The 23,391-nt window shown below is 44.6% G+C and overlaps 2 protein-coding genes across 7 annotated transcripts; one reads left to right on the top strand and one right to left on the bottom strand.

Annotated features, from left to right (window-relative positions):
* Window positions 1-898: 898 nt before the first annotated feature.
* Window positions 899-15,977, bottom strand: NEDD8 (NEDD8 ubiquitin like modifier). Its single transcript, XM_050798134.1, has 4 exons — window positions 15,852-15,977; window positions 2,096-2,143; window positions 1,848-1,930; window positions 899-974 (listed from the first exon to the last, which is right to left on the bottom strand). The coding sequence occupies exons 1-4, from the start codon at window positions 15,867-15,869 to the stop codon at window positions 899-901; spliced, it is 225 nt and encodes a 74-aa protein (XP_050654091.1). The 5' UTR covers window positions 15,870-15,977.
* GMPR2 (guanosine monophosphate reductase 2) lies at window positions 15,977-23,140 on the top strand. 6 transcript variants are annotated; one of them, XM_050797481.1, is made up of 10 exons: window positions 15,977-16,391; window positions 16,823-16,944; window positions 17,083-17,202; window positions 19,352-19,435; window positions 19,582-19,755; window positions 20,680-20,761; window positions 20,852-20,958; window positions 21,434-21,476; window positions 22,148-22,307; window positions 22,492-23,140. In XM_050797481.1, exons 2-10 carry the CDS (start codon window positions 16,858-16,860, stop codon window positions 22,679-22,681), a joined length of 1,047 nt encoding a protein of 348 aa, XP_050653438.1. In that variant the 5' UTR covers window positions 15,977-16,391; window positions 16,823-16,857; the 3' UTR covers window positions 22,682-23,140. The 6 variants fall into 6 exon arrangements, with proteins under 6 accessions (XP_050653438.1, XP_050653442.1, XP_050653437.1 ...); XM_050797485.1 differs by having other exon boundaries at window positions 15,977-16,450; window positions 22,530-23,140; XM_050797480.1 differs by having other exon boundaries at window positions 15,977-16,450.
* The last annotated feature ends 251 nt before the right edge of the window (window positions 23,141-23,391 follow it).

The raw sequence follows: 23,391 nt of genomic DNA, 5'->3' as shown, positions 1-23,391 counted from the left end.
GCACCTGCCTCTTCTTGAGACCCAAGTGATACATTACAGTTTGTCACTCAATCTTTCTCCATTATCAACCTCTTGATAGTGCAGAACCCAAAGCCCTCAGTAATATTCCAGCCAGAGTGCAGTGTCGGCCAAACCCTTGAAGGCGTTCTCCAACCAGACCTAAATGTCCAGTAGAGCCACATTCAGAGAGAATTCACTCTCTGAAGGTTTCCACCATCCATGTCAGCACTACACTGGTAGATGTTTAACAACCAGTTTGTGGGGAGGAACTGATCTGTAGTGTTTGCCAGTTTTTGTAAATAATCCTACCATGGCCAATTTCAAGCTACCAACATGAAGTCACTTAAGAAAGTTGGAAAGAGGTGCCAATAGTTGGCTCTCATTAGCCATTAGGAACTGGCTCCAGCACACCAGTAAGTATGTTTTCCTAGAGTCTGATAATCCTTCTAAGAGCATCATCCCTTCCATTGTCCGATTCCTTCAGCCTGCTATAACTGAGTGAGCATTACGTCCATTTTTTATTTCAGTCAACTTGTGCAACAGAAGAAAGATTCCAGGAGGCCAGGAAATATTTTATTGACAACCAGGGACACAGCCATAAGAGAAGGAAGCACACAGGACTGCAAACTAACACCCAACAGCCAGCAAGGGCCCTCTGGGCCAGGAATACTGAATCCTGGGGTCCTCACAGTCTCCCACCAGTAGATGTACAATACTGGGCATCCAGGGGAGGGGGCAGTGGCTCTGGTGTCCCAGAGAGTGAGAGGATATATGATGCCTCATTATGAGCGACACGGTACAGAGGTAAAATGGAGGGTCCATCACTGCCTAAGACCACCTCCTCTCTCAGAGCCAACTCAGGTGAGAACCACCCAACACCATTCCTGAAAAAAAAGACTTAGGAGTTTGTTTTTTTTTTGAACCACTCTGTCGCCCCTAAAATCTTGTAATCAGCTGCTGTCTTCTCATCATTCCTGCAGGAAAAGGAAGCCGAAAAAAAAGACTTAGGAGTTTGTTTTTTTTTTTTTTTTGACAGAGTCTCGCTCTGTCATCTAGGCTGAAGTGCAGTGGCACGATCTCAGCTCACTGCAACCTCCGCCTCCTGGGTTCAAGCAATTCTCCTGCCTCAGCCTCCCGAGTAGCTGGGATTACAGGCGCCCACTACCACACCCAGCTAATTTTTGTATTTTTAGTAAAGATGGGGTTTCACCATATTGGCCAGGCTGGTCTCGAACTCCTGACCTCAGGTGATCCACCCACCTCAGCCTCCCCAAGTGCTGGGATTACAGGCGTGAACCACTACGCCCAGCCAGAACAGAAGTTCTTGAGTTTCATGGATCTCTTTGGGGGTCTGCGAACTTGAATGAGAAAAAAAATCCCATCTTTATTTTTACTAACCCCCAACTGAAATTTAACATTTCTTCTAACTTTAAACAAAGCCCAAAAACCACAGTAGTATTAGCAATATAGGCAAATTGTTAACAATAGAAATTAACTATTTTCTATCATGATCATTTATAGGTATCTTGAAAATATTTCAAAATTATGGTCATATTAGACCTACCATTAGATCTTATTAATAAAAAAGTACGTATATTACTATATCACAAATTTGTTTTAGTATTTTAATAACTATTTCAATATAATTAGTTTTCTTTTAATTCTATATATTTTGTTTTATGCCTGAAAAAATCTTATTCTGAGAAGTGGCTTAGAGGCTTCACCAGATTGCCAAAGCGTCTAAGGCACCAAAAACAAGAGGCACCCCTGATCCACCTCAGTACGTGCCCCCTCTCATCTCATCTTCACGTAGGATTGCCACGCTGTCATTCTCACTCCAAACTCACATCTGTTTGCCACTGTAGATGAGCCTCTGCTGTTGTGGGGGGATTCCCTCTTTCTCCTCCACACGCTCCTTGATCCGCTCCACCTTTAAAGAGACAAGTAGTCAGGGGCTGCTCAGGGGTAGGACCATGGAAATGGAAAGAACAAGGGCTATGCAGACAGCATAAGAGCAAAAGGACCAAGTTCATAAGCATATGCAAACAAATATACATGGCAAGAAGTGCATGAAGAGGAGCTGGGCATGCATCACCTTGTCTGTAGGTTCAATGTCAATCTCAATCTCCTTTCCGGTCAGCGTCTGAAACAGGCAATGGTTTCATGAGTCCTTAAAGCCCAATGTACAATTTGTCTTCTAGGTAAAACATCCTATCTTGGTCTTTGGGATCTAATGCCTTCTAAAAGGTGCATATTCTTATCTTTGGAGAATGAGAAGGCTTTGAACATACCTTCATTTATCAAATTTTTTAGGCTGTGAACAACTTTGATAGGGCAAGATTCTTTGAACCATCAGATCCTCTTAATTCCATGAGTCATCTTCCAAAATCAGTCCCCCAAAACCAGTGAGAATATTGGCATTCTTTTGGATAATATGGCAATGAAAGGTATCTTTTATTTATTTATTTATTTTTGAGATGGAGTTTTGCTCTCGTTGCCCAGGCTGGAGTGCAATGGCGCAATCTCAGCTCACCGCAACTTCCGCCTCCCAGGTTCAAGCAATTCTCCTGCCTCAGCCTCCCGAGTAGCTGGGATTGCAGGCATGCACTACCACACCCGGCTAATTTTGTATTTTTAGTAGAGACAGCGTTTCTCCATATTGATCAGGCTGGTCTCAAACTCCCAACCTCAGGTGATCCCCCTGCCTTGGCCTCTCAAAGTGCTGGGATTACAGGCGTAAGCCATTGCACCCGGCCTGAAAGGTATCGTAAAAAAAGTCAGAAGGACCTTGTTCTAAATACCAATACTAGGAATTAATATTCAGATAATTCAAAGAATTCTCAAGGACATCAGAAATCACCTCTGAGCAGTATTTTTAAAAATGCTAGAATTGGCTGGGCATGGTGGCTTACACCTGCAATCCCAACACCTTGGCAGACTGAGGCGGGAGGATCACTTGAGCCTAGGAGTTCCAGAAGAGCCTGGACAACACGGCGAGACCCTGTCTCAATCAAAAAAAAAAAAAAATTAGCTGAGTGTAGTGGTGCATGCCTGTAGTACCAGCTATTTGGGAGGCTGAAGTGGGAAGATCGCTTGAGTCCAGAAATTAGAGGCAGCAGCAGTAAGCCATGATTGTGCCACTGTACTCCAGCCGGGGCAAGAGGAAGACCCTGGCAATACCCTCGCGGAAAAAAAAAAAGAAAAGAAAAAGAAAAAAGAAGGCCGGGCGCGGTGGCTCAAGCCTGTAATCCCAGCACTTTGGGAGGCCGAGACGGGCAGATCACAAGGTCAGGAGATCGAGACCATCCTGGCTAACATGGTGAAACCCCGTCTCTACTAAAAATACAAAAAACTAGCCGGGCGAGGTGGCGGGCGCCTGTAGTCCCAGCTACTCGAGAGGCTGAGGCAGGAGAATGGCGTAAACCCGGGAGGCGGAGCTTGCAGTGAGCTGAGATCCGGCCACTGCACTCCGGCCTGGGCGACAGAGCAAGACTCCGTATAAAAAAAAAAAAAAGAAAAAAGAGAAAAGAGGACTAGAAGTCAACATTACATCTCCCATATCTTTCCAGACTTCTACCTAAATCCTAAATTGCAGCTCTTGTCTTCTTGACTTCTTCCGTTAAGGGCTGGTGATATCCAAAACAATAATTATACTGATTATGCAGTCATAAATGTTGTGTCATCTCCCATCTGTCCTTGCTCTTAAAGCTCTATCTGCATTAGTCTACAGTGATCCAGGCCACAAACACACCATGCTCAGTTTAATTTATGGGCATTTCTTTGCTTCCGTTGTTTTCCTTGTTGCAATATCCTCCCCTTCTCCTTCTCCAAACTTCAAGACCCCTTAAATAAAAGACAATCTCCTGGCAGGGCGTGGTGGCTCATGCCTGTAATCCCAGAACTTTGGGAGGCTGAGGTGGGTGGATTACTTCGAGACCAGCCTGGCCAACATGGAGAAACCCTTCTATACTAAAAAACAAAATTAGCTAAGTGTGGTGGCACATGCCTGTAATCCCAGCTACTCGGGAGCTGAGGCAGGAGAATCGCTTGAACCCAGGAGGCGGAAGTTGCAGTGAGCCGAGATCATGCCATTGTATTCCAGCAATGTAAAAAACCTCCTGTATAATGTGTAGACCTGTTCCCAGTGTACTTTATTAATACTTCCAATATTAATATACCAATTACAGCTAGTTGTTTAAGTGTTAAACTTTACCAGTGTTCGACACATAAGCAGTCAATGAATATTTTTGAAGGGCTAAATATACTGATGATCATGCTATAATCACAGCTAACATTTACTGAAAACTATTTTTTTCCTTTTCTTTATTTTTTAAGGGTCTTGCTCTGTCACCCAGGCTGGAGTTCAGTGGTGTGATCCTGGCTCACTGTAGCCTTGACCTCCTGGGTTCAAACAACCCTCCCACCTCAGCCTCCTAAGTAGCAAGGACTACAGGGTGTGTGCACCATCACACTCAGTTATTTTTAAGATTTTTTTTTTTTGTAGAGATGAGTTCTCTCTATGTTGCTCAGGCTGTTTTCAAACTCGTGGGCTAAAGTGATCCTCCTGCCTCGGCTCCCAAAGAGCTGGGATTACAGGCATGAGCCACCTTGCCCAGCCATTGAACACTTTCTAAGGGTCAGTAACTATGATCAGCATCTTACATGCATCACATTTAATTCTCCCAGTATTTATGAGATACGGACTATTACTATTTCCATTTTATAGATGAGAAAAATAAGACTTAGGTTAAAAACATAGCTATGCAATCAAAAGTAGAGCATGGATCCAGATTCCCTGGTCCCAGAGCCTGTGCTTTTATTGCTATCTGGCTGCTCTAGTATTGAGACCCAATGTACACTCTTATACTAGCTCAGAAAATAACATATGGTTTCTCCTTATGGTATTCACATAGACCAGCATGAAAGAGAACTCAGAAAATTTCCCAACAAGGAGAATTATTTAGTACTAGTATGTTTCCAAAAATACAAGAACAATTTCTTTGGATTAACCTGTTTGGATGTGAAAGAATAAATTACAGCAGTGATTCTCAAGCTTCTACCCCAACCTATGCTGGTCTGTGTGAAAATTTTCAATAGCCTATGGTAAAATGAGAAAAGCAGTGTTAACAGTGAAATTTTCATGAAACTAAATATATTCAGGTGTTAATGTCCTTTTAGGGAATGGTGGTGACAATTTGTGGTAACTTTAAAAAGACAAAATAAAAAGTTTGTAATTCTGTGTTGTCCACAAATTATTTCACTTTATTTATTTATTTTTGAGACAGGGTCTCAGTCTCACCAGGATGGAGTACAGTGGCGTGATCATGGCTCACTGCACCTCGACATACTGGGCTCAGGTGATACCCACCTCAGCCTCTTAAGTAGCTGGCACCACAGGCGGGCACCACCACGCCTGATAACACTCTGTATTTTTAGTAGAGATGGGGTTTTGCCATGTTGCCCAGGCTGGTCTTGAACTCCTGACCTCAAGTGATCCACCTGTCTTGGCCTCCCATAGTGCTGGAATTACAGGCGTGAGCCACCGTGCCTGGCCGATAATACAATCATTTATTTATTTATTTATTTAATTTATTTATTTTGAGATGGCGTTTTGCTCTTGTTGCCCAGGCTGGAGTACAACGGCACAATCTCAGCTCACCCTGCAACCTCTGCCTCCCAGGTTCAAGCGATTCTCCTGCCTCAGCCTCCCAAATGGCTGGGATTACAGGCATGCACCACCACAGCTGGGTAATTTTGTAGTTTGAGTAGAGAAGGTTTTCTCCACGTTGGTCAGGCTGGTCTCAAACTCCCGACTTCAGGTGATCTGCCTGCCTTGGTCTCCCAAAGTGCTGGGATTATAGGTGTGGGCCAGTGCGCCCGACCACAGATTCTTAAAGAGTGAAAAAAGACTCTTGGAGAAGATCTAGAGCTGCTCTCCCAGGAGCAAAATGCTTGGACCTTATATTTTTAAAAAGAATTATTGGTTTCTAAATTCTAAAACTCTAGAGCTGGCCCTTTGTTTCTGAAATCCACTGTAGAGGCCCATAAATATATCTAGAGAGCAATCTGGCAATATAGTGTCCCAGCAACAAACTTCCCGGAAAATACCTATGACTATGTCCAAAAGTATACCTACAATGGTTATTGCAACATTTTGATACTATAAAATTAGAAACACAATCTAAATATCAAACAGCTGAGGGTTAAATAAATTATGGTACAATCATAGACAAAAAATTACAAAGTCCTCAAACAATGTTTAGGATAACTATTTGTAATATATTAACAATATACTGATAATTTAACAAAAAAGTTATAGTATATAGAGTATAATTAAAATTTTGTAAAAACAACACATGCATCTATATGCTCTCCAAAAAGCCTGGAAGGGTATATACAGTATATTAATGCTTTAACTTGAGTAGTGGAATTATGGGTGATTTTAATTACATTATTATGCTTTTCTGTATTTTCCATTTTTTATGCCACAAATGTGAATATGCTGTAATGATAAAAAATTATTTAAAAAACAATGTCCTTGATAAGGGTAAGTGTTTGTAAAGCAGCACTGTCCAGTAGAAAAGTAATACAAGCCATATATGCAATTTTTAAATTTACTAGTAGCCACATTGTCAAAGTTTTTTAAGAGGTAAAATTTTAATATTTTTAAACCCAACATAGCCAAAATATTATTCACATGTAATCAATATAAAAATTAATATATTTTACATTCTTTTTTCCACCCAAATATTCAAAATACTGTATTTCATATTTACATCACATGTAGAGATGGGGCCAGGCACGGTGGCTCATGCCTGTAATTCCAGCACTTTAGGAGGCCGAGGGGGCGGATCACGAAGTCAGGAGTTCGAGACCAGCCTGGCCAACATAGTGAAACCCCATCTCTACTAAAAATACAAAAATTAGCTGGGCATGGTGGCGTAGCCCTGTAGTCCCAGCTACCAAGGAGGCTGAGGCGGGAAAATTGCTTGAACCCGGGATGCAAAGGTTGCAGTGAGCTGAGATCATGCCACTGCACTCCAGCCTGGGCAACAGAGCAAGACTCCATCTCAAAAAAAAAAAAAAAAAAATAGAGACGGTAGGCTGGGCATGGTAGCATATGCCTGTAATCTCAGCACTTTGGGAAGGGGACGTGCGAGTACTGCTTGAGCCCTGGAATTTTGAGACCAGCCTGGGCAACATAGTGAGATTCCCAGCTCTACAATAAAATTAGCCAGGCATAGTGGCACAGACAGACCTGTAGTCCCAGCAACTGGGTACTCAGAAGGCTGAGGCAAGACTGCCCAAGCCCAGGAGTTCAAGGCTGTAGTGGGCTGATTGTGCCACTGCACTCCAGCTTGGGTGACAGAGTGAGACCCTATCTCAAAAAAAAAAAAAAAAAAAATTCAAATGGTAAATTTTCATCTGAAATACTTGACTATATTTAAATTTCATAATTTACAACAGAAAAAGTAGATTTATAAACCCAACAACATACTTAAAAGTTTGGTTTTTTTTTTGAGACGGAGTCTCCCTCTGTTGCCCAGGCTGGAGTGCAGTGGTGCAATCTCAGCTCACAGCAAGCTCTGCCTCCCGAGTTCACACCATTCTCCTGCCTCAGCCTCCTAAGTAGCTGGGACTACACGTGCCCGCCACCACCCCAGCTAATTTTTCGTATTTTTAGTAGAGACAGGGTTTCACCGTGTTAGCCAGGATGGTCTCAATCTCCTGACCTCGTGATTCACCCGCCTCAGCCTCCCAAAGTGCTGGGATTACAGGTGTGAGCCACCGTGCCCAGCCTGTTTTTTTTTTTTAATTTTAATTAATTAATTAATTATTAATTTATTTATTGATTGAGATGGGGTCTTGCTCTGTGTTCCAGGCTGGAAAACAGTGGAGTAATCATGGTTCACTGCAGCCTCCAACTCCTGGGCTCAAAGTATCCTCCCACCTCAGCATTCTGAATAGCTGGGACTATAATAAGTACACACCACCATGCCTGGCTAATTTTTTTTTTTTTTTTTGAGACAGGGTCTCACTCTGTCACCCAGACTGGAGTGCTGTGGCATGATCTTGGCTCACCGCAACCTCCGCCTCCCAGGCTCAAGCGATTCTCCTGCCTCAGCCTCCCAAGTAGCTGGGATTACAGCCGCATGCCACTACGCCTGGCTAATTTTTGTATTTTTAGTAGAGATGGGGTTTTACCATGTTGGCCACACAAATTCCTGACCTCAAATGATCTACCCGCCTCAGCCTCCCAAAGTGTTGGGATTATAGGTGTGAGCCACCATGCCCGGCCTGAAAATTGTTTTGTAGAGATGGGGTCTCGAAATGTTGTCCAGGCTGGTCTCAAACTTCTGGCCTCAAGTGATCTTCCCGCCTCAGCCTCCTAACTCACTGGGATTACGGTGTGAACCACTGTACCCGGCTAAGTTTCAGTTTTTAAATTTAATTAAAATCAAGTACAATCAAAATTTCAATTCTTCAGTCTCTCTAGTTACATTTCAAATGTGGCTAATGGCTACCATTTTGGACACTTTCCAAATATTCCAGCTAATATATGAAGCAACAAGAATATTACAGCATTCCTAGTTTGTAACCCCCAATGAAACAATGGATGTAGGAAATGACTGACATCACAGAAAACAAAACAATCTGATGGAAGTACATACCACATCACCACCTATGAATTCGTCTCACATATGAACATACAAAGACTAATCAAGCCTCTAGATCTAATTACCAGCTGACAGGAAATACCGAGGAAAGAGGAATATGTTAAAAGACAACACGGGGGCCCGTTGCAGTGTCTCATGCCTGTAATCCCAGCAATTTGGGAGGCCGAGGTGGGCGGGTCGCTTGAGGCCAGGAATTTGAGACTAGCCTGGCCAACATGGCGAAACCCCATCTCTATGAAAAATACAAAAATTAGTCAGGCATGGTGGTGCACGCCTGTAGTCCCAGCTACTCAAGAGGCTGAGGCACAAGAACACAAGAATCGCTTGAACCCCGGAGGCAGAGAAGTTGATGCAGTGAGCCAAGACTGCATTGCTGCACTCCAGCCTGGGTGACAGAGCAAGAGTCGTCTCAACAAAAAAAAAAAAGAAAAACATGGGAATGTAATCAGCAAAATTCAAACTGCAGGAAACTCTAGTTTACTCAACAAGGAAAAAATGGGAAAAAGGAGAATCTACAGATTTAAAGAAACTTAAAAACACATAAACCAATGGCAATGTATGGATCTTAACTGGATCCAGATTCAAACTGTTAATAAAAAAAAAAGAGAGACAATAGGGTAATTTGATGATAGTAAGCAATCAGTTAAATTTTTAGATGTAATAATTATGGTTATGTTAGAAAAAAGCTTCTCTTTTACAGATAAACACTGAAATATGTGTGAATAACATATGCTACGCTATCTGGAATTTGCTTTAAAAAACCAGGTAAAAGGAGTTGGTGGGTTTACATTAAATAAGATTGGCTATGAGATGATAATTTTTGAAGGTGGATGAAGGGTGCATACACCCTTCTCTTTCCTGATGTATGTGATTGAAATTGTCCATAAAGTTGTTTTAAAGTAACTGAACAATTTTAGAAGATATTCTTGATATATCACACCACAACCTGACAATACATTCAATGATATTTAAACAAGTATAAGATGAGCCTAGGCCGGGCGCCGGGGCTCACGCCTGTAATCCCAGCACTTTGGGAGGCCAAGGCGGGCAGACTACCTGAGGTCTGGAGTTCGAGGTCAGCCTGGCTAACATGATGAAACCTCGTCTCTACTAAAAATACAAAAAAAAATTAGCTAGGTGTGGTGGCACGCACCTGTAATCCCAGCTACGCAGGAGGCTGAGGAGGAGAACTGCTTGAACCCAGGAGGTGGAGGCTGCAGTGAGCTGGGATCACGCCACTGCACTCCAGCCTGGGTGACAGAGTGAGACTCCATCTCAAAAAACAAAACAAAAAAAAGATGAACCTAAACCTAACATACTGCTCTAGGCACTGGAGGAGATACAAAAGAAATGTGATCCAGCCTTGCCAACAATCTTTATCAAGCAAAGATGTACAACCAAGAAACAATTAGACATAAAATTAACAGAATAAGGCTGTATACAAGGAAGTTCTGGCCAGGCGCAGTGGCTCATGCTTATAATCCCAGCACTTTGGGAGGCTGAGGCAGGTGGATCACTTGGGGTCAGGAGATCGAGACTAGCATGGCCAACATGGGGAAACCCTGTCTCTACCAAAAATACAAAAACTTAGCTAGGCATGGTGGACACTTGAAGGAAGGTGGAGGTTGCAGTGAGCCGAGATCGTTCCACCGCACTCCAGCCTGGGCGACAGAGGGAGACTCTGTCTCAAAAAAAAAATAAAATAAAATAAAAATTAAAAACAAATCAAAACAAAACAAAAGGAAGTGCTATATTGTCCAAACACAAGGGGCAATGACAAAGTGCTATGGTGAATGAAAATCAATGTTAATCAATTTAAGCCTTGAATGAGATAACATTATATAACACTATATATAGTGTCTTAATTTATATTATATAACATTATAACACTATAAGAGCCAAAATAAAAATGAATGACATCAGCATTTTTATGGTGCTACAAAGGTACCAGCTAGTAAGGGTACAGAGAAACTGGAATGCTCACACACTGCAGGTGGGAATATAAAATGGTACAACCCCTTAGTTTCTTTATAAAGTTACATATATCTACCACATGACCTAGTAATTTCATTCTTAGGTATTTATCCAAAGGACATAAAAACACGTTCACAAAAAGATTTGCATAACAATGTTCATAGAAGCCTTATTCATAATAGCCAGAAACTGGAGATAACTCAAACACCCATCAACAGCAGAATGGATAAACAAATTATGATATAATCCGTCCAATGGAATACTATTCAGTATAGAAGGAATAAACCACACATTACAATAGACATTACGCAGAATGAAAGCAGCCAGATACAAAAATTGTACATTGAATACTTCCATTTATATACAGTTCTAAAACAAGCAAAACTAACCTATGAAACTCTTGAGGAGTAGGGATACAAATGTTGAGATTTTGTAATTACATCAACTTATACTATTGTTAAAAACTCACTGAACTAAACCCTTAAGAACTGTGCATTTTATTGTATGTTAAAAAACATGAATGAGAAAACTAGTTCACATAGTAAAGACAGTTGCCAAAGTAATCTACAATGAGGAAATCAATGAAGGATCTGGGTTTTGGGAGTAATATAATGCAAAAGAAGCTCAAGAAAGACCTGCACATTATGGTTTTGTACATCACATCTTGGTTTAGACTACACTTTAGAGGGGATATGATGGTAGGAAAACCTGGTTGGAAGTATTACAGAGAAATAAAGATATAAATGAGTAAGACCCCAGACCAGAATGAGGGTAATGGAAATGGAAACAGAGGTTTTAAGTGAAAAATTAGGTCCTATAAAAGGACCATATAATTTTAAATGACTCTAAAGAATTGTATTCCAGACACCTGAGTGACTGATGGGATTAATAAATGAGATGGGTATTGGGATATGGCTTATGACAGAAGATGATGCATTTAATTTTAGAACCAGAGAGACAAGGTAACAAGATTTAAATCGGGAAGAATTTAATTGTAAAATCTTACAGAAAAATATGGAAGTCGGCTACACAGAGACAGCAGTTGAAATGAATTATTCGGCTGGGCACGGTGGCTCACGCCTGTAATCCCAGCACTTTGGGAGGCCAAGGCAGGTGGATCACTTGAGCTCAGGAGTTCAAGACCAGCCTGGGCAACATGGTGAAATGCCATCTCTACTAAAAATACAGAAAATCAGCCAGGTGTGGTGGCATGTACCTGTAGTCCCAGCAATTTGGAAGGCTGAGCTGGGAGCATCCCTTGAGCTTGGGAGGTGGAGGTTGCAGTGAGCTGAGATGATGCCACTACACTCCAGCCTGGGTGACAGAGTGAGACTGTCTCAAAACAAAAACAAAATGAGGCCAGGCGCAGTGGCTCACACCTGTAATGCCAGCACTTTGGGAGGCCGAGGTGGGTGGATCACCTGAGGTCAGGCGTTCAAGACCAGCCTGGCAAACATGGCCAAACCCCGTCTCTACTAAAATATAAAAGTTAGCCGGGTGTGGTGGTGGGCACCTGTAGTCCTAGCTACTTGGGAGGCTGAGGCAGGAGCATCACTTGTGAGGCGGAGGTTGCAGTGAGCCGAGATCACGCCACTGTACTCCAGCCTGGGCGACAGAGTAAGACTCCATCTCAAAAAAAAGAAGAAAGAATAATTCAAAAAGGGGTCCAACATGGTAGCTCACTGCTGTAATTCCAGCACTTTAGGAGGATGAGGTGGGAAGACCACTTGACCCCAGGAGTTTTAGACCAGCCTGGGCAATACAATAAGACTCCGTCTCTACAAAAAAATAAAACAATTGGCTGGGTATGGTGGTGGTACATGCCTGTAGTCCCAGCTACTCAGGAGGCTCAGATGGGAGGATTGCTTGGGCCTGAGAGGTCGAGACTGCAGTAAGCCGTGATGGCACCACTGCACCCTAAGCCTGGGCGACAAGGTGAGAACCTGTCTCAAACAAGCAAACAAAAAAACGGAACTGTAATAAAAATATGTCACTTACATGGTAATTAACAGCTATCTCTTTTTTTTTTCTTTTTTAAATTATTATTTTCTTCAGATGAGACTAACAGCTATCTCATGTATAACTGCTTTCCTATGTATTTAATAAAGAAATGCAACAAACAAGAGGGGATGGGGGAGAGGGGGAGATAGAGATGGGGCACAGAGGCCTGTTTGAAGGCAGAAGGGTAAGTGTTGTAGGAAAGAAGACTGGCAATTTTAGAGAAGTACCATATAAATATGAATTCAAAGAAACAGAAAAACATCTAGAATCTTGCTATTCAAAGTGTAGTTCTCAGACATTCAATATCACCTAGGAGCTTGTGAGATATGCAAAAACCTGTGCCCCATCCTAGACCCACAGAACCATAATCAGCATTTTAGCAAGACCACAGGTGATAGGATATTGTATTTTCTTTTCAAGCTTCCACACACAGCATTGATTTTTTTGTTCAGTTTTTTTTTCTTGAGACAGAGTTTCACTCTGTTGCCCAGGCCGGAGGGCAACAGCACAGTCTTGGCTTACTGCAACCTCTGCCTCCCAGGTTCAAGCAATTCTCCTGCCTCAGCCTGTCCAGTGGCTGGGACTACAGGCACGCGCCACCACACCCGGCTAATTTTTGTATTTTTAGTAGAGACGGGGTTTCACCATGTTGGCCAGGCTGGTCTCGAACTCCTGACCTCGTGATCCACTCGCCTCAGCCTCCCAAAGTGCTGGGATTACAAGCATGAAACACCATGCCCAGCCTTTCAAACAATATTTTTTAAACTGCAGGTCTCAACCCATCAGTTGGCAGGTCTAAACCCATCAGTGGGTTATCAAATCAACTTAGAATTGAAAGTTTGAGAGCATATCACAAATAGCAAAGTTTTTGTGTCTCTATGGGTTGTGACATAAAATTTCTTAGTGTGGGGTGACATTTTCAAAAAGTGTACAAAACATTCAACATTAGTAACTTAACTTCTTTGGACCTAGTGGACATGAGAATCCATATGCATTGAAAAGTCAATAAAAGTATTCAATAGGCCGGGAGCAGTGGCTCATGCCTATAATCCCAACACTTTGGGAGGCCAAGGCAAGTGGATCACCAGGTCCAGAGATCGATACCATCCTGGCCAACATGGTGAAACTCCGTCTCCACTAAAAATATAAAATTAGCTGGGCGTGGTGGCATGCCCTGTAGTCCCAGCTACTCAGGAAGCTGAGGCAGGAGAATCGCTCGAACCCGGGAGGCGGAGGTTGCAGTGAGCTGAGATTGCGTCACTGCACTCCAGCCTGGTGACAGAGTGAGACCCCGTCTCAAAAAAAAAAAAAAAAAAGTATTCAACAGTGTTTCTCAAGATTTTGACAGTGATTCATACTAAAAAATAATATGAACTAGTAACACCCACTGCGTAATATACATATAAAATAAAATAAAAAATTTCAGGCCTGGCAACAGAGATTCTGTCTCAAAAAAAAAAAAAAAAATTAATAAAACAATATCCTTACCTAGCACTAAACTGATGTTTCCTATTTTCTCCCCCCCCTTCTTTTTTTTGGGGGAGGGTGGGGGAGACAGAGTTTCGCTCTTGTCGCCCAGGCTGTAGTGCAATGGCGCTATCTCAGCTCACTGCAACCTCCGCCTGCCAGGTTCAAGCGATTCTTCTGCCTTAGCCTCCAGAGTAGCTGGAATTATAGGCGCCCACCACCAGGCCGGGCTAATTTTTATATTGTTAGTAGGTGGGCTTTCACCATGTTGGCCAAGCTGGTCTTGAACTCCTGACCTTAGGTGATCCACCCACCTCGGCCTCCCAAAGTGCTGGGATTACAGGCATGAGCCACTGCGCCCAGCCTTTTTTTTCAGGCAGGGTCTGGAGTGCAGTGGTGCCATCACTGCTCACTGCAGCTTCGACATTCCAGGATCAATCAATCCTCCCATCTCAGCCTCCCGAATAGCTGGGCCTACAGGCATGCGCCCAGACCCTTGGCTAATTTTTTGTATTTATTGTAGAGACAGGGTTTCGCCATGTTGCCCAGGATGGTCTCCAACTCCTGGGCTCAAGGGATCGGCCCGCCTCGGCCTTCCAAAGTGCTGGGATTACAGGAGTGAGCCACCGCGCCCAGCCTATTTTCTCTTTTTAATGGTGCCAGTGACCCATTCACCTATTAAACTGATGTTACGACTCTTACATAGGTCGCTACTCAACGTTAAAAAAAAAAATCATCATTAATATACTATTTTAATACTTGACCTCAAATCTTAGCTAAGAAGTAGTTTGGAAGGACGGGGGAAGACAAGGTTAAGAATGACTATTCTGCACGGTAAACATGCTAAGAAGCTGATGAAATAATGATAGATTTACTTAGCTACAAAAAGGCCAAACTAGCATTAGACTTCATCACTTGTCAGCAGTTTGTTTTTTTTTGGGGGGGGGGGGGGGGGGGGGGGGGCGGGGGGATCTCTGTCTGACTGAAGGCACAAAAGAGGAAACAGCAGATAGGACTAATGAGGGCTGCAATTTGGTGAAGAGCCACCACGGGAGTTGAGAGATGCAGATGGAGGAAACCATGGCTAGTACCAAGAACTAGGGCAGCGGTAACTAACCTGCCTCAGCCAAGGAAGTGAGGCTGGTCCAGGATGCCAGGCTCAGAAAGGCAGATGCTGACTGAACACACTCCCCGCTTTGGTTCCTGTAGGACGGGTGAGATACCACACCTTGGCAACCACCAGTAAAGGCTCATAGTCTAGCCCCTGGGAGGCCCCGGTTTCCCCGAGCTAACGTTTTAGGGCTGTGCTCGGAGGTGACCTACGTTAGAGACTGGGAGAAACAGGTACCCTGGGAATGAAAAATGGAGAGCAGCGCTTACTCCAAGAATCTGAGAGACGGGGGAGTCAAGCCGCTGCTAGGCCTTCTCTATGACTGCGGGGGTTCGAATACAGTGAGACCCGACAAAAGCGACCCCATTCTGGGTGACAGCACAGTCTTGGCAAAAAAGCAGGGATGGCAAAAGACCCCAGGGTCGTCAGGTGGGACCCGGGCCCCGCTCTCAAAGCCCTTCTGGGTCCCCCTATTTCCCACCACCCCTCGCGCCGAGCCCTGAGGCAGTCAGCGTCCTCCAGGCTGGGGAAAGGCGTGGTTTTCCTTCCCCACGTCTCCCGTAAGGCACGGTTGCCAGCCCAGTACTACTGCGTCTTGGCAAGGCTGGAGGTGCTCCCACCTTCACTTTAATTAGCATCTTCTTTCCAGTTTGGGGCTGCACACGGATAAATTGCTGCTCCTACCGCTCCGGTCGCCGCTGCCGCTCTCCAGCACTCTGCCTGCAAGGGCCACTTCTGCTTCCGGGTCACTGTCTGGCTCCACCCCCCCCCCCTTCCCACTGAGTTCCGGAAAGGCTCGGGAGTGCTCCCGCGTTTTGGTTCAGTGACGTCGTAAATTAAAATGAAGCATCCAGTTTAGCTACAGCAGAGATGACGACTCTGCGATTCTGAATCCCTAGCGAGCCCGGGCTAGCGAAAAGTGGGGGCAGAACGAACTACAACTCCCATCGTGCCAGCGGGCGGTCCCGCCCGTTTTCCCCTGGGGATTGTAGTCTAACCGCCCCCCCACGCTTGGATCCAACAGCAACCTCAGTGCGTGAACTCTGTTACCCAGAAGGCCTCGCCCGGCCGCCACCGAAGCTGGAATTCGTCGGCTAGTAGTTCTCGCCGGCTACTAGAGGAACCTGGCGTGGCCCAGAAGGCTCAGCGGGATTGCAGAGGTTAGTTGCTAAGCAAGGTGGTCTTTCGTCAACTGCCTCCTGGACCAAGGCAACAGGAAGTGAGTACCCCTATTCCGGAAACTAGTTATGAACCCTCCCCGCCCCCCGTCGCCAACACTCCTTCGTCCCCCTAGGTCAGCCTCTTGCCCCATTGCTCTTTGCAGGGGTGGAAGAAGGAAGTGTAGCGGGGTAAGGAATGCACCGTCAGGGTCTCTCACAACCCCTTCCCAGCTCTTCTCCTCAACAAACAGTACCTGGGATGGAGCCCTAGGGTAAATCGCAGCCACGGGATGGGTCGAGGCGACAGGCCTCAGGGACCACACTTCGGCCTTTGCCCGACCTTCCACAGCTTAAGCGAGGACAGCCCGCCAGCCGTAACAGGGCGTTAAAGCCCAGGGGAAGATTGCTCCTAATGACTTCCTGCCTTCCAGCCCTCAGATTCATCGCTACCCCGAGGCTAAGCGCCATGCCTCATATTGACAACGATGTGAAACTAGACTTCAAGGATGTCCTTTTGAGGCCGAAACGCAGTACCCTTAAGTCTCGAAGTGAGGTGAGCAAGCTTCTCTACATGCTGTTTCTTGACCCCACGCTCCCGATGGGCCACAACCAAGAAAGATGCCTGTCCTTGTCCTAATATGGTACGTTTTGTGGATTAATGAAATGCTCAATTTCCTGTTCATATCTGTAGGTGGATCTCACAAGATCCTTTTCATTTCGGAACTCAAAGCAGACATACACTGGGGTTCCCATCATTGCTGCCAATATGGATACTGTGGGCACCTTTGAGATGGCCAAGGTTCTCTGTAAGGTAGGGCTTTCCTCATGCCCCATCCCTATTGGTGTCCAGTTAGCCCAGCTGACTGCAGAGGTGTTTGCATCCCCACGCCCATGCCCAGTCAGCTCTCTGGCAGTTAGCAGTCAGGATGCTCTGATTTACGGTTTTTTCCACTACTAAAGTCCCTTTTTCCGGTAAGTTCAAAAGGCTTTCTGAATTAGTGTGATTCAAAGCTAAGTTTTGCTCCCACATTTCTGATATATGAACAGAATTTTCCCTTTTGTCCTGTCTAGCAGTTTGTACACCTTGCCAACTTTTCCCACCACCCAGGTCACCCCCTCCCAGTCACATGCATCCCTTCAGTTACACGATTGTCCACATTGAGCTTTCACTGTTTTCGTCCAGAAACTACAGTTTAAGCATTCAAAAATCCCAACTAGAAGATCCTAGTAGAAGCAGCTTATTAATTTTCTTTAATAAGAACAATTCATTAATAAAATAATACTTCTGCCATTCTTTTTTTTTTTTTTAATCTTCCTCTTCTTTAAGTCCTAGGTTCCTGGGAGTTTCTGGGATGTGCCCCAAATGGGATGTGTTTTTCTTATATACAAGTTGTTCACTTTGAAATGGAAGATGCTGCTCCTATCAGTACTATTACCTGCCTCTATACTTGTTGCTGAGAAGGTAGAGAGTTATCTGGGCACTCTGAGAACATGCACTCTGCTGGTTGATCCATGTAGCCCTGGTTGATGAATTCTGCTACTGTTTGTGGCTCCATTAGTCTTAAGGACCTCATATCCTTTTTTCTATTTTTGATTGCTATGTCTTTGTGGAATGTCTTGTCATTTCTTTGAGGTTGATAGTTATACAGTTTTGTTTTTACTTTATTTGTATTGCCATTCAGTAACTGCTTAGGAATCTTGCTGTTGCCCACTGTCCATCTGCCCTGACCAGTAGAATTCAGAAATGGTGACTCTGACTGCAGAGTTAACAGACATGCTGTAATACATGAACCTTTTGGGGGACTGTCTTGATGCTTTATGTGGAGCCTGGCTTTCAGTATTGCTGATGAGAGGTAAAGAAATCAGGTTTTAGAGATAAGAGCCAAGTCTCACTGTAATAAAAAGGTTGGATGCAAGCAAACATCTTTTTTTAAGCTTGGTATGTAATCTGATGTGCTCATCATGCCACACTGTGCTAGTATATCTCCAACGTCTGCTGACTTCCTATCCTATAGTGACTTTTCTTTGCTTATCAGTATGTTGATGATAGAATGTTTGTTGAGAAGGCAGAATTCGATACCAGCTTTAGCTAGACAGTGTTGATCTCTGAGTACGTATGTAGAGCACTTGCTTGTTGCTAGCTAATACATGACTTCCTTGGGTTTCTTGTCAGTTGCAAGATTTGTGCTGTTTCAGCCAACTGCCGTCTCTTGTCTGTTTGCATGTAGACACGTAAAGCACAAACACCAGCATTCACAATGGCCTTTGAATGCCTTTCTCAAAGTATTGGGATATTGTTTGCAATTTGTTGAGCTAGAGAATATGAGCTTGATGAGTCATTATATTTTTGAACTTTATTAAAATGGACTGAATGAAACAGATTTTTTAGCTTGATCCATGTCTCCAACTAGGAAATTTGTCCTTTTTTCCACTAGAGATGGAGACAGGATAGGGTAGCCCCTTATCAGCTCTTATCAACCTTAAGCCATTACCTTTGGTGAACATCCAGACCTACTGAATTACTGCTGGTAAATGAACAAGAACATAACCAAAAATAGTTCAGTACTAGGTTACCTTAGGAGGAGGGGCTGAGTCAGTGCAGAGAAACACAGGTTTCATCCAGCCTCTTCATGGTTCTTTCATGTCTGCCATCTGTCCCACTGCACCAGCAGCTTGTCAGCTTTTAAGTCGGAAGCAGTGAATGTGCTGGCAGATGAAATCCAACCCAGATCACTCAGTACTTGGGTGGGAAATCTGACAAGTACTAGCTTATGGTAAAAAGCCTTACTGGTATTTGTAGGGAGAAGACAGGTTGAACTCAAATCCCAGCTCAATCTGACTTCTTCGACTTGTTTCCTCCCCAACTTCAATCATGTCCTCCCTCAGATAGAATAGGTCTGTTTCTAGAAAAAAAGACCTTAAAGTTTTCTCCCTTTGATGCTTCTTTGTCTTCTCGCCAGTTCTCTCTCTTCACTGCTGTCCATAAGCACTACAGCCTTGAAGAGTGGCAAGAGTTTGCTGGCCAGAATCCTGATTGTCTTGAGGTAACACTGGGCATACCCTGCGCCCTTCCTTATCCCAGTTTTTTAGCAATTGTATTTTGTCTTTCTGGGGACCAACCCTCACCACTGAGCCACTGGCTGCCCACCAGATCATCTCTGATATGCCAATGGCTCTGTTTGTCCCACAGCATCTGGCTGCCAGCTCAGGCACAGGCGCTTCTGACTTTGAGCAGCTGGAACAGATCCTGGAAGCTATTCCCCAGGTGAAGTATATATGCCTGGATGTGGCAAATGGCTACTCCGAACACTTTGTTGAATTTGTAAAAGATGTACGGAAGCGCTTCCCCCAGCACACCATCATGGTATGTTTCTATTATAGTCGGTACCTTTTTATCTTTTCACTTTCCTGCCACTCCATTTTGCTACATCAGTCCATTTCTCCTCTGCTGCATGATGGTATTCCTAGTCCATTTAATCATGATACTGGATGATTATCCATAGTTCTAAGCTGAAAATGTCTATTTGGTCAGTGTAGTATGTCTGACCCTTGGTTCATAGTCTTTGTAAATCTCGTGTCCCTGATGTCACTCACCAAACCGTGATGGAACATCTGTGCACTGTACATACCTGTGATACATAGACATCTGCCCACTGAAATGGACACATACTACAATCACATAAAAGGGGTCAAATGAAAAATGATTTTTTTTTTTTTTACAAGCTTGTAAGAGTGGCCCTCATTTTCTCCACAGCATTGAGGGGTGTGTCTACTGACCATCAAAAGCCAATACAACTGGTCAAATGGGTCTTTAGCCTTCCCTGAAGCCAGACAGGTTCTATGACAGAATGGCTTAAGGACAGTATATGTTTGGGTCTCTTGAGGAAGGGGAGCTAAATCTACTGTAAATCAGATGTGAGCCTGGTCCAGTAGTTCCCTTTGCCTCACTGAATGCTCCTCCATGCCACTTCATGTGTCCCTGTTGATCATAGCACCTTGTTGCCTTAGAAAAGTGCATCATGGACCTCGGCTTTACCCTAGGTTCAATGGTGACATTGGCCACTCACCCCCTACCTTGGCTTGGTGTTGGGGGAATGGGTATGGGTAGGGAGCAGGGTTCTCTGAAGTGGCTAGTGTAAAAGCCCTCAGAGGGCCCAGTAGAGGGGACCTAGGTATCCTTTCTTTGTAATAATGTTGGAAAGTCACAGTCCACACATACTGTATGTGACAATACATGACCTCCTGTTTCTGGCCTTAAGGATGCTGTATTTCAATTGCTCTGTCTCAGGCAGGGAATGTGGTAACAGGAGAGATGGTAGAAGAGCTAATCCTTTCTGGGGCTGACATCATCAAAGTGGGAATTGGGCCAGGTAAGCTGGTTCACTGGGGCCACTGGCTACCCCTTCAGTGGCAAACACCTGTGGAGCACGTCATTCTCAACCTTGTCATGTTCTTCCTAGGCTCTGTGTGTACTACTCGGAAGAAAACTGGAGTGGGGTATCCACAGCTCAGTGCAGTAATGGAGTGTGCAGATGCTGCTCATGGCCTCAAAGGCCACATCATTTCAGTAAGGCTCAAGGGCAGGGTAGGGTATGAGCTGGGTTTCTGCAGGGTATGGAGGTGGCAGAGATGGATTAGAATTCCTGGGTTTGGCTGGGCACGGTGGCTCACGCCTGTAATCCCAGCACTTTGGGAGGCTGAGACAGGCGGATCATGAGGTCAGGAGATAAGAGACCATACTGCCTAACATGGTGAAACCCCGTCTCTACTAAAAATACAAAAAAATTAGCCGAGCGTGTTGGCAGGCGCCTGTACTCCCAGCTACTCGGGAGGCTAAGGCAGAAGAATGGCATGAACCTGGGAGGCGGACCTTGCAGCGAGCCGAGATCGTGCAACTGCACTCCAGCCTGGGCGACGGAGCGAGACTCCACGTCAAAAAAAAAAAGAATTCCCGGGTTCTTGTTGGCTTTGAGTTGGGCTGTTGGGACATCGCTGAGGGCTTGGGAAATCCATGTTGTGTTCATAGTGCTCTTACTTTGCAGGATGGAGGTTGCAGCTGTCCTGGGGATGTGGCCAAGGCTTTTGGTAAGAAGCTTGAGGGCACGAAGGATGATTCTGTACAAGAGGATGAGTCACCTCTGAGGGTCTAAGAGAGGCTCAGGAAGTCATTCAGATTATTTCATAATATGAATTAGTGACTCTGAAGTCTATGGTATCACCTGGGGCAGCCATCAGGGGACATCTGAGATTCCAAGTGTGGGCCAGGGCCATCTGACCATCTCCTAGATTGCTGCACAGTGCAGACTCCTGAGCCCCAGCCATACCTAAAAATATTAGGTGCTGAGGAATGGGACAGCACATCTGCATTTTTCATTTTGCACAGCTTCCCAGGAGACCATTACTCCCATTAAAGTTGGGGATCTTTGCTCTTGGGACACATGAAATGAGTCTTACTTAGCTGGGCACAGTAAAATGAAATGACCAGACGATGGTAAAAACAGCAAAAGGAGAAAGCGAAAGCCAGGCAGGGACTCTCCAGAGGCTCTTTTTTAAATCTTGGGGAAATCATACCCACTGAGGAATAGAGGCCAGAGCAGATCAGACCTGCATGGATTGTGGGTCAGCTAGGGAAGCAGAAAGAGGGAGATGCTGGGATCATTGTCAGGACTGAGAATATGGTGTGAGTTGCTTTTGAGGGTGGCCATATGAACACCTTGGCCAGATTAATCTCTTTCCCCTCTCCATGATGGTGGCAGGGGCAGGAGCTGACTTCGTGATGCTAGGTGGCATGCTGGCTGGACATAGTGAGTCAGGTGGTGAGCTCATCGAGAGGGACGGCAAGAAGTACAAGCTCTTCTATGGAATGAGTTCTGAAATGGCCATGAAGAAGTATGCTGGGGGCGTGGCTGAGTACAGGTATGTGTGGAGGCCCAGGAGCTTAGTAATAGTATGGAGGCAGAACTCATGGCTGCTGAGAGGGGGATGGTACAGTTCTAAGGAGAAGCATGGTGAACCAGGGCTCAATGCTAGGGTCTAGGGAAAAGTCCCTGGACTTAAGGAATCCAGAAGGAGGAGATAATAAAGTTTTTCCTACTTTAAGAGCCTCAGAGGGAAAGACAGTGGAAGTTCCTTTTAAAGGAGATGTGGAACATACCATCCGAGACATCCTAGGAGGGATCCGCTCTACGTGTACCTATGTGGGAGCAGCTAAGCTCAAAGAGTTGAGCAGAAGAACTACCTTCATCCGAGTCACCCAGCAGGTGAATCCAATCTTCAGTGAGGTGCGCTAGACCTGGGCAGTTCTACCCTCCCAAGGCACAAGTACTCTACCATGGGGCATCCCAAGTGGGCTCCTCACCCATCCCAGCTACTGCAGCTCTGTATTACTTTGTCATTTCCTGTTGTCTCACTCCTGAGGGCTCCTGCAGTAACTCTGTACTTCTCTATCTGCACACACAAAATGCCCAAGACACTCACTGGGGAGGAAGCAAGGAAGAAAACAGTCTGAGAAAATGACGCAAGATAATCAAATGGGAATCTGGGGACCCAACATCCTGAAGATTATTAAAAGGAAAAGATGCTGATTGGTACATAAGTCTCTTATATGACCTTGGTCTAGAGGAGGCAGGCTTTTAGAATCATGTTTTGTTAATTTGCTTCACTAAATGGGACCTTCACATATCTAAAAAGCTCTGAAGTGTTTGTATATTTGAGATGCCTCAATAAAGAGAGAGCTCATTGACTGTAAAGAGATGCTGGGGCTTTCTGTACAAGGCTAGCATCTGGATGCTGTTGCAGAGTGGGTGGTGGTAGGGTCAGCACTGATCCAGTGGGGTCAAGAACAATGAGTATTATTCCCATGAAGTATCTCCATTCTAGTGCCACCACCCCCAGATAATCTGGCAGCATGAGAATTTACAAAGTATATTCTGGCATTAGGACACATATTTCCAGAATACCAAAGGACATTTCTCTTCCAGGCTCTCAACCTTGCTAACCC

This window comes from Macaca thibetana, chromosome 7, assembly GCF_024542745.1.
Source record: "Macaca thibetana thibetana isolate TM-01 chromosome 7, ASM2454274v1, whole genome shotgun sequence".
NCBI lineage: Eukaryota > Metazoa > Chordata > Mammalia > Primates > Cercopithecidae > Macaca > Macaca thibetana.
The sequence above is the reverse complement of the archived record's forward strand: the minus strand, read 5'-3'. Positions and strand labels throughout refer to the sequence as shown.